The sequence below is a fragment of the Benincasa hispida genome, chromosome 12 (genome assembly GCF_027475165.1).
Source record: "Benincasa hispida cultivar pf3 chromosome 12, pf3_genome.v1.1, whole genome shotgun sequence".
Taxonomy (NCBI): Eukaryota; Viridiplantae; Streptophyta; class Magnoliopsida; order Cucurbitales; family Cucurbitaceae; genus Benincasa; species Benincasa hispida.
In genome coordinates this window covers 63,196,870-63,212,270 of record NC_143489.1, presented here as the reverse complement: position 1 = coordinate 63,212,270, position 15,401 = coordinate 63,196,870, and the positions used below count along the sequence as shown (strand labels likewise).

General features: G+C 33.3%; 1 protein-coding gene across 1 annotated transcript; it reads left to right on the top strand.

Moving 5' to 3' along the window:
- The first annotated feature begins 10,641 nt into the window (after positions 1–10,641).
- Positions 10,642–13,837, top strand: BMY3 (beta-amylase 3). Its single transcript, XM_039018685.2, has 3 exons — positions 10,642–11,144; positions 12,015–12,497; positions 12,597–13,837. Exons 1-3 carry the CDS (start codon positions 10,908–10,910, stop codon positions 13,476–13,478), a joined length of 1,602 nt encoding a protein of 533 aa, XP_038874613.2. The 5' UTR covers positions 10,642–10,907; the 3' UTR covers positions 13,479–13,837.
- The last annotated feature ends 1,564 nt before the right edge of the window (positions 13,838–15,401 follow it).

Below are 15,401 nucleotides of genomic sequence, written 5' to 3'. Positions count from 1 at the left end.
ATCATAATAGTTTTTTTTTTTTAGGTAAACTTTGAATTCTTTAAGCAAAATTTCACCAACAAAGTTAAGTTTCTAAAAAGTATATACATTTTTTTTATGAATTTTTAAAAATAGAAAAATAAGAAAAATTATTTACATTGATAGACGTTGATCTATCCGTGTCTATCAATTTTTTTCTATTTCTATAAATGATTTGACATTATTTTATGAATGAAAATTTCTCATAAATCAATGAATAAGACTTATTTTATAAAAAAATAAAAAAATAAATTAATTATCAAATGTAAGAAGACTTAAGTTTTCCAGTTGGATTAAAAGTTCTCAATGGATTCACAAACTTAATCCATGATCCTAAGTTACCATCACAATCGAAAAATGAAATCTCATTGACTATTATTATCACTACAAGTAAGTTTAAATTTTATTTTGATTTGTATACGTTTAAATATTCTTCACTTGAGTTCGTATATTATTTAAGCACTTTATGTTTTCAAACCACGTTTTTAAATATAGAAATTAAATTGACGTAAAAAGAGAGAGAAGGAAATATAGACAAACATGTTTTGATTGTAAAAAAAAATCTTTTCCTTCTTTGAATTTGAAAAATATTTGCATTTGGTACCTCATTCAAAATATATTTTTTTAGACATCGAGTTTTTAGGAATAGATGCATTTGATTTTTAAGTTTTTAAAATGTTGTTGGTGAAAATTCAATTTTTTAAAGAAAAAAGAAAAAAAAACCTTTAATTAAGAATCCCACATTGCTTGTTTTTGAAAAAATAGTTTTCTTCTTATACTCCCAATCTTAAGTTACGAGTTTAGGTCATAAGGAATACTCATATTAGAGGGAGTGAAAAAACCCACTAATGTGAGTATGGTAGACAACCTAAGCACATTGTCACCGTGTGGCGTGTGTGATTATTTTTTATTGTATTATTTATTTTTGTTTTTTTTAATTATTTTAAAGTAAGTATAAGAAAAGGTTTCAGTCTTCCACTCGTGTCGACGATCCAGTCTTCCGTCCACGCACACATTCCATTCTCGTTTTTTAGCATTTCCATCCTGAAGAGTGTTGTTTTTCGATCGGATCTAGTGCAACTCCGATCGAGACAGTTTTGTAAATTCTGGGTTGTTTTATCTTGGATACGACGTGGCACTTTTGTGGAATTGCTTGCACACTCGAGCACAACATCTTAAAGATAGCGAGATCTATGACTCAGTCTATAACAAATTCCTGTTTTGCAAGTTCCATTTTTTTTTCTTGATGACATTCATTCGTGACTGTTCGCTACTCACAAATCTTGATCGTCGGACGGTAGCCGATTCCAACAAATTCAAGACGATTCTTCTGTCGATTTTGTCATGGCTCTTTCAAATCAAAACGATATTATGACCTCCAACCTCAACCGTCCATTCCGATTCAAAGGAGCAAACTTTAAACAGTAGAAACAAAATATGCTATTTTTTCTTACAGTCAAGAAAGTTGCTGACATTTGTACCATGGAGAACCAACCGTCCCGAAAGAAGATCCTGACTGAAGAATAAATAAAAGAAGCTGCTGATTAGGAAGAGAAAGTTTTTTTATGTAAAAATTCATATTAAATGGTTTGATGGATGATCTATATGATTACTACAACACAATGAAGACAACAAAGGAAGTTTGTGATGCCCTACAGAAGATGTACAATACTAAGGAGGTCAGGTCGAAAAAGCATGTCGTCAGTCGTTAGCTTAAGTTCTAAATGACGGATGAAAAATCTGTGGAGGCCTAGCCCCATTAGCTGTAGAAGATAGTCCATGAAATAATAAGTGAATGTATGTTCCTAGACGAGAAGTTGCAAGTTGCTATTATCAATATAAGTTGCCTCCTTTGGGAAAGATCATATCGAGGCATAAACCCAAGAAGTTTTCCTTGGAGAGTCTTATAACTCGACTGAGGATTGAGGATGAAGCCTGGAAGCAGGATCAAATAGAGGAGATGAATATTGTTCCTAGAAAATTCGCCTTTTCTGTGATAAAGCCTGACCAAAAGTCTAAGAGAACTAAGAGCAGAAACCCCTCTCGGGAGAAACAGTACAGTTCCTTTGCTTTAACTGTATAAACCTGGACACATGGCTAGGAATTGTAGGAACAGACGTTGCCTGCTGGTCAAACGTAAATGTGATTGGTGGTTTTGAAGGGTGATAGACACTAGCGCTATGCGCCATGTCTGTCACGACCTTAGTCTCTTCAAAACTTATATTGAAATTAAGGATAAGGACATTCTGTTGGGGGATCACTACTCAACGAAAATTGCTGGAACCGGTGAGGTGGAGCTGAAGTTTACATCTGATAATACTCTCACCTTGAAAGATGTTCTACACACTCCGGAGATAAAAAAAGAACTTGGTCTCGAGCTATCTCCTCAATAAGGTCGTGTTTACTCAAACAATAGGGGTAGATTTATATACCTCTACTAAGAATAATGTATTTGTATGGAAGAGTTATCCAACTGAGGGAATTTTCAAATTAAACTTATACATAAATAAAATGAAATCTTCTGTTTATATGTTGTGTTCTTTGCATGTTTGACATGCTAGACTTTGTCATGTTAATAAGAAATTAATTATTAACATGATTAGGTTTGAAATGATACCTAAGTTATCTATGAATGAATTTGATAAATGTGAATAGTGTAGTTAGGCTAAAATAACTAAGACTCCGCATAAATCTATACTTAGAGAATTTGAGCCTCTAGATTTAATTCATTATGACTTATGTGAATTTGATGACATATTGATTAGGAACAGTAAAAGATATTTTATTACTTTTATTGATGATTGCTTTGATTTTACTTTTCTATATTTGCTGAAAAACAAAAGTGATGTGTTTGATGCTTTCAAATTGTTTATAACTGAAGTAAAAAATCCGTTTGACAGAAAGATTAAAAGACTTCTTAGTGATAGAGAAATTGAGTACTACTCAGACAACTTTAATGAGTTCTTTAACTCACATAGAACAATACACGAAAAGATTGCATCTTACTCTTCTGAAATGAACGAAAAAGGCGAAAAGAAAAATAGAACTTTAGCTGAGATAGTAGTTGCTATTTTACTTAGTTCAGGAGCTGCATCTTATTGGTGGCATGATATCATCCTTATCGTGTGTTATATCCTAAATAGAATACCAAAATCTAAAACCACAACTTCACCTTACGAAGTCCTCGAGAATAAGAAACCAAACTTTTCATACTTTAGAACTTGGGGATATCTAGCTTTTGGAAGAATTCTAGACCCTAAAAGAAGAAAGCTTGCTAGTAGAGCCTATGAGTGTGTCTTTATAGGTTATGCCATAAATAGTAAAGCCTATAAGTTTTATGACCTAGTAAACTAAGCGATCATCGAGTCAAATGATGCTGACTTTTTTTAGGATAGATTTCTCTTTAAATCAAGAAATAGTGGGGGCTTATGATCCAATAGTCTAACCCTAGTTAGAAATTCTACCTTTATTGAGGAAGTCGACCCAGAATCTAGAAGAAGCAAAAGAATTAGAACCGTAAAAAATTTTGGGGATGACTTTCAGTTATATAATGTAGAAGAAAATCCTAAAGTCCTAAAAGTTGTCCTGTCCTCTGTAGATGCCAACTTATGGCAAAAAGCTATAAATGATGAGATTGACTCTCCTGAGTCAAATAGGACTTGGCATAGTAGACCTATCCCTAGGTTGTAAGGCAATAGAGTACAAATGGATTCTAAGGAAGAAGCCTAGACCTGATAAAACAGTTGATAAGTTTAAAGCCAGATTAGTGACAAAGGGTTTTAGACAAAGAGAAAACATCGACTTCTTTGACACCTTCTCCTCTGTCACTAGAATTACCTCAATCCTTATTTTGTTTTCTTTCACTATCCTTTATAACCTCGTAGTACATCAAATGGATGTAAAGACCGTTTTCCTAAACGGTGAACTTGAAGAAGAGATTTACATGGAAGAACCTGAGGGTTTTATAGTCCATGGTCAAGAAAATAAGGTTTGTAAGCTAGAGAAATTTATATATGTCCTAAACAAGCTTTTAAGCAATAACATAAAAAGTTTGATAGTCTAATCCTCTCTTTAAAGATTTCAAGGTTAATGAAAGTGACAAATGCATCTACTATAAGTTTGAAAATAATCTTTGCACTATCCTGTGTCTGTATGTAGATGATTTTTTTAATCTTTGGGTCGAACTTGCACGCCATAAATGATGTGAAATCTACATTAAATGCAAACTTCAACAGGAAATACTTAAAAGAAATGAGTGTAATCTTAGGCATAAAAGTGACTAGGTTTGAAAAAGGAATTTCTTTGGATCAATCTCATTATGTAAAAAAGATTCTAAAGAAATATAATTACTTTGAATGTAAACCAGCATGTACTCCTTATGCCTTAGTGTTAAGTTGTTCAAGAACACTGGTGACAATGTTAATCAATATGAGTATTCGAGCATCACAGGCAATATTCAATACGTTGCTGACTCCACTAGGTCTGATATAGCTTATGTTGTATTACTTTGTAATTTACAAGCAGACCTAGTATAGAGCATTGGAATGCTATAGAAAGGGTTATGAGGTACTTGAAGAAAACCCAAAACCTAGGATTACATTATCAGAAGTTTCCCGCAGTCCTGAAAGGATTCAACGATGCTGATTGAAACTTCCTCTCAGATGATTCAAAGGCTACAAGTGGTTATATCTTTAATATAGCAGGCGGAGCTATCTTTTGGAAGTCTAAGAAACATACTATTTTAGCCTAATCTACGATGGAGTCAGAAATGATAGCACTAGAAACTGCTAGTGAAGAAGTAGGCTGGCTTAGAAGCCTGCTATCAGATATTCCCCTATGGGAAAAGCCAGTACCGGCCATATTGATCCATTGCGACAGTACTGCAGCAATCTCAAAAGTTCAAAATCGTTACTACAACAAAAAGATATGACAAATATGTGGAAAGCACAACACCATTAGAGAGTTCCTCACTACTAGTGCAGTTAAAGTGGATCATATATGAACTGATGAAAACTTGACAGATCCTTTGACAAAGAAACTGGCCAGAGAGAAGGTTTTCAAAACCTCAGAAAGGATGAGACTCATGCCGATAGAGAGATGGATCACTATGAGGAAAACCCAACCTATTGACTGAAGATCCCAAGAAACAGGTTCAACGGGCAATAACCGATCACTAATGATAAAGTGAATCATGCTAAACCTAGAGTCTGAGCATGATATCCTGAAGCGTAAGAAAGGTTGAACTTAGCATGAGATCTATACTTGATGTCAAGTGGGGTACCTAGCTACAGGAGTAGTCCTGATAGAATCACCTATGTGGATGTGGAAGTGGGGGTCGCTTCCTATGGAGTTCTTCGCATACTCTCTAGAACGTTCACTAAACCGGGATACACATACTAGACCTTAAAGCACGAGCTTTCGAACTATGACCTAATGATACTGTGTGAGAGATATTATAGATAGAGTTCAAAACCAAGACTTATTATAGTATATTATGAATCATCTACACTATGTAAAGGTTCAAGTCGTAAAACACCTTTGCTTATACACAATGTTGTATAGATTGATATTGCTCGATGAAAAATGCTTTTCTTCTACTTTTAAATTTTCAAGTGGGGGATTATTGGTGAAAATTCAAGTTTTTAAAGAAAAAATAAAAAAGAAAAAACCTTTGGTTGAGAATCCCACATTGCTTATTTTTTAAAGAGGAGTCTCCTTCTTATATTCCTACCTTGGGCTATGGGTTTGGGTCCCAAGTGTTGGGGTTGATACCCTAAAGTCTCGTTTCCTATAGTTTGTAAAACAGTTTATACGAATGTTTATGATGTATAATATATGATATTTTACTTCACTTCTCGATTTTAATCAATTGAATATTTTATTTGCTTTACCACAAACCAATAAACCTAACCAAAATGGTCTGTAGTATATGGATATAGAAGGAAAATCGTTAACGTCTCGTTATATAACACTGTTCATGACAAAGACTTCACTTCACTAGGATGACTATAGGTAACATGACTTCAATCCTAAGTGAGGATGACTATAGGTAACATGACTTCAATCCTAAGTGAGTTAGGAACTCCTGCCATTGAGGGTGGTCTTTTGATTTGCATGGGTGCAAATGGCCAGGTCGCCGACTTTGGGGATTCGTTTGATTTGGGAGCTGGGAAATCAGCTACACAAGATGGAATTCACTCCTTCTCCAAAGTAGGGGTAAGTAGATAGATAGCTTCCTTAAGGACTGATTTCAGGGCTTGAACGATGTGGTGCCATACACCTTCTCTTGGTCCGAGAGGTGTTCACACATAGTTGGACTATGTTGTATTATTCATTAGAGGGATCAGTGGTACTTAAGGAGTGAGATGTAACTATAGGGGCAAAACGGTAAATTGGTCCAGCTGTAGTTACGAGTATCTGTGAAGGGTCATCGTACTCATGATTGGTTATATCTGATGGACAAAAAAATATATCTGTGGTAAGAAGAATTCAGTTGTTGGTCTTTAGTGGAATGCCTGACAATTAACAGATGGTGGATCTCGTGGCTAAAGAGTTTATTCAGCTATTCATGTACCGTTGGAGCTTCGAGCCATAGGTCCATAAGGTCCTCTTGGTAGCTTGGATAAAGTTGAGAATAAGTTTTCGGGTTAGTTTGAAATGTTCAAATTGACAAGAGGGAGTTCGATTATATATGATATATGATATAATTGAACTGGTTAATTATATATGATATAATTGACTAAATGTATAAGATACATTATTTTGGAAGAAATTGGATATAAATATGATTTATATCAAGTAAAGGAGAAAATACTATAGTAGATATATGATATCAAACTATAGGTTAAGAATATAATATGATTATATTCATTATTTAATTAATTAGGCGGTTATGAGATAATTGGCCGAGAATTTCTTTGGAATCGTATGAAAGTGGAAAGATCGAATTCGGTTATCATAACTAAAGAATGAAATGAAAATTGTTTTCATTTCGTAAGGGACGAAGAAAAATCGCTCACGGTGTGAATCGTTACGATCATTTAGCATTGAGAGCCTATACGATAGCGCCCATCGTCCTAAACGATCGCATACTCGCACACTAAACGATCACCTACTTTTTCTAAACAATCGCTTAGTGCGTCGAGCAGATCTAAACGATCGCTTACCATTTGCTAGACGATCACTTAGCTAAACTTGCACGATCGTGTACCTTTTTCTAAACGATAAGCACCCAACTATACGATAGTCTTCTTCTATCTCCCACTTGCTTGTTTGTTCAACACGATCGTCTTTTCCTCTTCTCTCTACCAATTCCATTAAAGTCTACCCTTGGATTCTCACTCCGATAATACCGAAGTGGTGGTGTCGTCCCCGGTTGCTGTTGATTCGTGCACTGCCGATCGTGTAGACGACCGTGGTGCTGTTAGTCGACTGTTTGTTGGGCGATAAGGAATGTAAAGAAGTTCGATTTAAGATAGTCTTCAACTGGTACATTTACTCGATCTTTTGTACTTTATTTATTAAAGCATGCCTATAATTAGTGTTACAATGCATATTTATTTGTTGGAATGTATGTGTGGTAATTTCGTCACATTAAAATCGGAAAGATCCGCATCCGCTCATAGATACTATTGTTTAAGAGTTCCTTCACCAAAGGGTACTCATATTTTTGGGTGTGTGTGTGTGATTATTTTTTTTATTATATTATTTCAAAATAAATAAAAGAAAAAGTCTCAGTCTTTCACTCGCGTCAAAAGTCTTGTCTTCCATCTCGTCTTATGCACACAGTCTATGGCTTTGCGCACCTCTCTTCCCATCAGTTTCACACAACAGTTGACCTACGAGGCCTATAAAAGACGCGAGCCCTTTCATCAATCTTCACTCTCATTTTCAATCTTCATAGATTCTCTCTCGACCTCTTCTTCCTTTCCATTTTTCGAGCATTTCAATCCTGAAGGGTGTCATTTTTTAGTCGGATCTAGTGCAGCTTCGAGCGAGACAATTTTGTAAATTCTGGGTTGTTTTTATCCTGGGACGACTTGGCACTTCTGTAGAATTGCTTGCACACATAGGTAGAGCCGTGAAACATCTTAAAGAGAGCGAGATTCGCAACTCAGCTTGTAACAAGTTCTTGTATTGCATGTTTCGTTTTTTCCTAACAACTGTCGTTTGTGACTGTTTGTTGCTCACAAATCTTGACCGTCAAAGGGTAACCGGTTCCAACAAATGTACTTTCTTAGTCTTCGAATTTTGAAGAATATGTTTAACATGTCCTTGAAGTAACTTGTATTATTTTAAATAATTATACAACATTTTGAATAAAATTAAAAAATAATTGTAGATACAAGATAATCTTGTAAAAGTAACTTTCCAATTTAAAATGTTATATAAGTACTTAAAAGTAAAATTACTTAAAGGGACCTTTTAAACATATGCTTCAAAACCAGGGAGTAAAAACGTATGTTTTGAAAATTTAAGGATTAAACACATCTATTATTAAATACTCAATGACTACAAAGGTACATTTTGTAAATTCAAGGATGAATTGTGCTTAAGTCATATTTACCAAATCGTAATGAAAATTGGTGTAATTGAAATGAGATTTCATTAATAGATGAATCGTAATAGGCCTGAATCACAAACACAATTGGATTACTTTTGGTCGGATTCACCTAGAATTATGAATATGTCAAATTTTACTATCACAATTATCGTTACTGTTTGACCCTAAAGATAACGGTAACGGTAACAATAAAAGTAACAATAAATGTGACAAATCATAATTTCCATACTGTTAAAGTAACAATATTTGTAACGACAACGGTAACGGTAAATGTAGTTGGGCCAACGCAATTTTCAATTACAATCAGATTGAACACCTGTTGTTTCTCAATTAAGTTACATGATTTGATTACAAATTTCAGGATGAGCCCCACATCTCATTACGATTATGGAAAACATGTAAAGAACAATAAAAGTAATCAATTGGAGCTCACATCTTCTAAAACTATCCGAACAAAAATGGATATAGCAAAATGATATTTAAACTTTATCAATATTAGCAAATCAAACAATTTTTTATGCAAGAAAATATCAACACATAGTTTTTTACTTTTTTTTTTTCCTTATAAAGAATTGTTTTATCCAATTTGAAATCTAAATCTTAGAAAATAAAAGAGTTGGGGAGGAAGGAAGCTACAGCGTGTGGCTACCGTTGGCAGCCAAACCATCAAACCATAAGATTCTGTGAAGCAAATTGAATTGAATTAATGATAATAATAATAATAATAATATAGTAATTAAATAAAAATAAAAAGAGGCAACATGACTGAGAGATGACTCAGCATTCAGACTTGACCTCTGTATGCATGCCACGTGTATGACAATCCAAAAGCCCTTTTTGTAATTTCCATATTGTGATGAGTGAAAATGAATAAAAAACACGGAGAAGTTTTTTGTCTGTTTGGATAAGTGGATAAGGTTTTAGGCAAAAAAAAAAAAGGGAGTTTCCAAAATAATAATAATAATAAAATTAAAATGATTTGAGTTATTGAAAAACGCGCCTTAGAGAACCATATAATTCAAGGAATAAAATAAGTGATTAAAAAAGAATATATGTCATGGTTTAATTTAGTCTCAATTTCGAAAGGTTATTTTTTTACTCTTAAATTTTAAGTTTATTTTTATGTTTCAAAGTGCTTAGATCGTTTGATAATTATTTTGTTTTTTTTATTTCTGATTTTTAAGAAGTACACATATTTTATTTTCATTTCTTACAATAATTTTTACAATAATTTGTATGTTTGTTAAGTACAATTATTGAATTCTTAGCCAAATTCAAAAAATAAAGATAATTTTTATAAGCTATTTTTTTAGTATTCAAAATTTGACTTGATTTTTTAAATTATTGATAAAAATTTGATAACAAAGAAGAAATTTGGAGGTGGAAGTAGTGTCTATAGACTTAATTTTCAAAAATAAAAATCAAAATTTAAATGATTACCAAACTGGACTTCAAATTTTATCTTTTCAATCTTACTTTAATTTGGCCGATAAGGTTTTAAGATTTATTTTCATTAGATATTTTCCCTATTAATTAATTTAAGACAATCAAATTAATTATAAGTAAATTTACTAAAAATTTCACATTATGATTATTTTTAATTAATTAATTAAAAATTAACATAAAATATTAATAAAAACTAAAAAAATATAAAACGTTAAAATCTACCTACCAAATAAAAAATAAAAATTTTTAAATTCGAATGTTTAAGGAGAAGTTAAATTCAAATTTTAGGATAAAAAATATTAACATTTGGAAACTTAATAAACTAAATAAAAAATAGATTGCAATGTATTTTGCTCTTTTAGATGAATTGACTTTGGGTCCCACATCAAACAGTCAACGACACGTCATTATATTCCATCAAATTAATGATATCGAATGGTCTTAATCTTGTGGTTAATATGTTATCCTTTTTTTAAAGGACAGTTATTATTATTATTTTTTAATTTACAAAAAAATAGAGTAATTACGTGGAAGCCTTCTGAGATTACGCCACGTGGCACCGTCTATTTCTTACTTCTTTTTTTTTTCCCTTACCTTTTTCCCTTTTTCTCTTTAAATGGCATTTTCTTATATAAATTCAAGCAATCTCAATTTGTTCTTCATACTAAGAGCTCCGTTTTACCTTTTGCCAAAGCTATCTTAATTTGTTCTTCATTTTTAGAGAATCTTTATTTCTCAATAATTCTTCGATTTTTGCTCTTCGATTTCGCAGTCGTTTCTTTGTTTTTTCTCGGTTCGAATTCCGTTCGATTCTCGCGTGTGGATTTTTTTGACAGATTTTTATTTGAATTTCCCGTTTCCATTCTTTTTTCCCCGAATTATGGAGGTTTCGGTGATCGGAAAATCTCAGGCGAAGATCGCTGGAGCCGATTTTGGTAACAGGGAGTTAGGGTTTTTCAATTCGAAAGTAGATAGAAAGATTTTTGGTTCGAAGTCGAAGATCTGTTTCATGAGAAATTCGAGGTGTGAAAGGTCGAGAATCCGATTATCGACGAAAGCCGTGCAGATGGAACCAGTTCAACCTCAAAACCTAAACGTTGGAAGAAGATCCAAATCTGTGAGTACTATTTACTTCTTATTTTCTGTGTTTTTGACATTTTCCCCCTTTTATATCCTCTTGTTTTTGTGCCGAGAATCCTTGAATCTTTAAGCTGTCGGATTAATGGATGATGCTTACTTTTAAATTAGTAGCTGGATTAATACTTTGTAGGGCTGAATGCAAGAATCCTGGTGTTTCATTACCTTTTAGTTCAATTTTAAGTAGTGTCTTTTGGATTTAAAATTTCAATTAATGAACGGATAATGATTAGATCTCACTAAGTTTGGTTGTATATATTCAATGAATGCTAACCACTCCTTATCTTGTGGATTTAGAAACTGGCTGGACCTAATAAATAATTATCAATATTAAGCTAAAGTGAACCTTAACTCATCGTTAATTGACATGGTCTTCCTTCCTAGAGGTCGAAGATTCGATCCCTATCCTTGCAGTTGTACTAAAAAAGAATTATCAATATTAATGGAGAGTTTGAACATAGTTCTTCCTACTGTGATATACCTATTATTGTTGATAGTTCATGTTCTACGTTGACTAGATGTTGATTTCTTGGATTAGAGTCTCTTTTGGTAGCCTATTTGTGGGGTCTCCTTTCCTTTTTATTGGGTTGATTTTCTTCTTGTTGTTGTTGTATGCCCTTGCACGGTCTTTCATTTCTTCCAATGAAAGTTTGGTTTCTTACAGAAAAAATAAAATAAAAATGTTGATTAAATGTTGTCATGTCCATTGTTACATGGTTTTTTGGGTGTAATAAAAAGCAAAAAGTTTGGTTTCTGTTCTTCATGATTCTTTAGTGTCCCTAGTTTTCCATATGCTGATCTTTCCTGCTTAAGTTCATTACTGACGGGCTTCTGCTAACTTTTTTTGCAGCTTGAGGGGGTGAAATTGTATGTTGGTTTGCCATTAGATGCAGTTTCTACCTGCAATGCAATTAACCATTCAAGGGCAATTGCAGCTGGCCTTAAGGCTTTGAAGCTGCTTGGTGTAGAAGGTGTAGAGCTTCCGGTGTGGTGGGGAATCGCTGAGAAAGAAACCATGGGGAAATATGAATGGTCAGGCTATCTTGCCCTTGCGGAGATGGTCCAAAATGCAGGTCTCAAGCTACATGTTTCACTTTGCTTCCATGCATCTAACCAACCAAGAGTTCCTCTACCCGAATGGGTCTCGAAGATCGGTGAATCTGAGCCTAGCATCTACTTCACCGATCGTTACATGCAGCAATATAAAGATTGCATATCACTCTCTGTTGATAACCTTCCTGTCCTGAATGGGAAGACTCCTATCCAAGTCTACCATGAATTTTGTGAGAGCTTCAAGTCTTCATTCTCAAATCTCTTGGGCTCTACAATCTCGGTAAGAGAACTGTTCATTCTTAGATTGTATTCATTAGCCTCCATTTCGAATGGTTTTATTTGGGTTCTGATGCTCTATGTTGCATTTCGATCAATTCAGGGTATCTCCATGAGTCTCGGACCAGATGGTGAACTTCGATATCCTTCCCAGCGACAACTGAAGTCACATGGAGTTGGAGAATTTCAGTGCTATGACAAAAACATGCTTAGCCTTCTTAAGCAACATGCCGAAGCAAGCGGGAATCCTTTATATGGACTCGGAGGCCCCCATGATGCTCCGAGCTATGACGAAATGCCGAACTCGAACAGTTTCTTCAAAGAACATGGTGGTTCATGGGAGTCTCACTATGGCGATTTCTTCCTTTCGTGGTATTCTAGTGAGCTAATTGCTCACGGCGATCGCCTTCTCTCTCTTGCCTCATCTGTCTTTGGAAACACCGAAGCAACCATTCATGGGAAGGTTCCATTGATGCATTTTTGGTACAAAACTAGATCACACCCTAGTGAATTAACAGCCGGATTCTACAATACCGCCAACCGAGATGGATACAATGCTGTTGCCGAAATGTTCGCCAGGAACTCAAGCAAAATGATCTTACCTGGAATGGACCTATCAGATCAACATCATCCTCAGGAGTTGCTATCAAGCCCCGAGTCATTAATAGCACAAATCAAGTCAGCTAGCAAAAAGCACGGTGTAATGTTGTCAGGACAAAACTCATCCGATTCGGGACCTCATGGGTGCTTCGATAGGATAAAGAAGAATTTGGACGGGGAAAATGTGGAGTTGTTCACATACCAGAGAATGGGAGCTTATTTCTTCTCTCCAGAGCACTTTCCTTCGTTTGCTGAATTTGTTCGAAGTGTTCATCAACTCGAACTGCATTCAGATGATCTTCCCGCCGACGAGGAAGAAGAAGACGACGTCACCGAGATGCCATGTCCCAGTCCCGTGCCTGAAGCACGGATGCAAGCGGCTTAAGAGAGACCGGAGTATCGTAGTAATGTAAATATGGAACGAATTTGGTAAGATCATTGAGTAGAATCTGCCTTCTTAAAAAAATACTGAGACATCGTTTAGGCCATTTCATGTTCTGTGAGTAACTTCAATTCAAGGCATGAGAAATAGTATTTTAGATTGAGGATTTATATTACACATCCTCGTGAAAAGTAGCACTGTATATGCTTGTAAGATTCTGGTTTGGTTTGAAGCAAGAGATACTTCAAGATTATCATAGTTTGATATGTAAAATTTCAGTGATTTTAATAAGTCATGTATTAAAAACCCCTTATATTTTGATTTATTATCATTAACTTCGAAATTCGAACCTAGTTTTCATATCTTTCGAGTGTTTTTTGGGGTTAATTTCAATTAATTAATTTACAATAACTTTGATGTGAAGTCTATTGTTAATTTTAATGGTAGATGAAAATCAGTGAAACAAATTTAATTATTTAACATTTCATATAAAATTTATACATTACTAAAAATTTAAAAGTGAAACTGATGAGAACTCTGAGTAAAAAAGAATCTTGAAAGCTGAAATCAAATGAAACCTCACCTGGTAAAAGTGTAACATCTGGCATATATTCAAAGCTTATATATATATATATATATATATATATATATTGAAGAAAAGACGTCTTTTTTAATTGTGAGATATTCTTCCATTTTTAGGAGTGTCTAGTTTCTTAAATTTTTAATTTGCGTATATAAGGTTATAAACTTTCAATTTTACATGTAATAACTTTCTAAATTTTTTGAATTTTGTGAACCCTAATACTTCACTTTTGTGGCTAGTAAATTTGTGAGTTAATTGAAAGTTATTACATGTAAAATTGAAATTTTTTTTGAATTTTGTGAACCCTAATACTTCACTTTTGTGGCTAGTAAAAGACGTCTTTTCTTCAATATATATATATATATATATATATATATTGAAGAAAAGACGTCTTTTTTAATTGTGAGATATTCTTCCATTTTTAGGAGTGTCTAGTTTCTTAAATTTTTAATTTGCGTATATAAGGTTATAAACTTTCAATTTTACATGTAATAACTTTCTAAATTTTTTGAATTTTGTGAACCCTAATACTTCACTTTTGTGGCTAGTAAATTTGTGAGTTAATTTGTAATTTCAAAATTTAAAGAACTAAATAGATTTTGTAATCTGAAAAATTGAACCATTAAATAGATACAAACCTTATAATTAAGGGAAAAATTTATAATTTAGTTATTAAAAAATGACCGTGATAAATGCACTGTGAATTTGTGATAAAATTTGAACTATTTACAACCGAATCTATTTACAACCGAATATTATCTTACTGACACCTCATTTTGAGAAACAAGCTATAATCACAATCATAATAGTTTTGCCAAAGTAAGCTTAACTCAAAGAAAATTGACAATCTTCTTCATTAAAGGTTGAATGTTCGATTTCCCTCCTTATAATAATTATATTCTCCTCGCGAATGATCTCCTCATGAATGATGAAGAGATACTATTGAAAAACAATTTTTCTGGATCAGAGAGTAATTTTGAGAGGATGCTAAAGCTACTAAAGCATGAACAGATTTTATTGAAATTAATTAAATAATAATAATAATAATTTCATGTAAAGAAACATTGCAAAAATATTTTCAAAATCTCTAAAAGAAAGGTTAATAGGTACTATATATAACAAATTTCTTTTCTATTGAAAATAGAAGGGCAAAAGATTAAAATGATATTTTAATTAAGGAAAAAAAAAACTCACATTTGACTAAATTTGATTTGAATGTTTCTTTGGTAAGGATTTACATCATTAAAAAAAGGGGAGAAACTTTGGACATATCCATGAGTGAAGAAGGCCAACAAAACTACACAAACAAGGAACGAAAATGTCTAATGAAAATGAATAGCTGA

Bases quoted from the DNA above. Each gene is read 5' to 3' on its own strand.
- BMY3 (XM_039018685.2), top strand. From the start codon at position 10,908: ATGGAGGTTTCGGTGATCGGAAAATCTCAGGCGAAGATCGCTGGAGCC. The intron at 11,145-12,014 runs GTGAGTACTATT...CTTTTTTTGCAG, and splicing joins TTGGAAGAAGATCCAAATCT to CTTGAGGGGGTGAAATTGTA. The intron at 12,498-12,596 runs GTAAGAGAACTG...CGATCAATTCAG, and splicing joins TCTTGGGCTCTACAATCTCG to GGTATCTCCATGAGTCTCGG.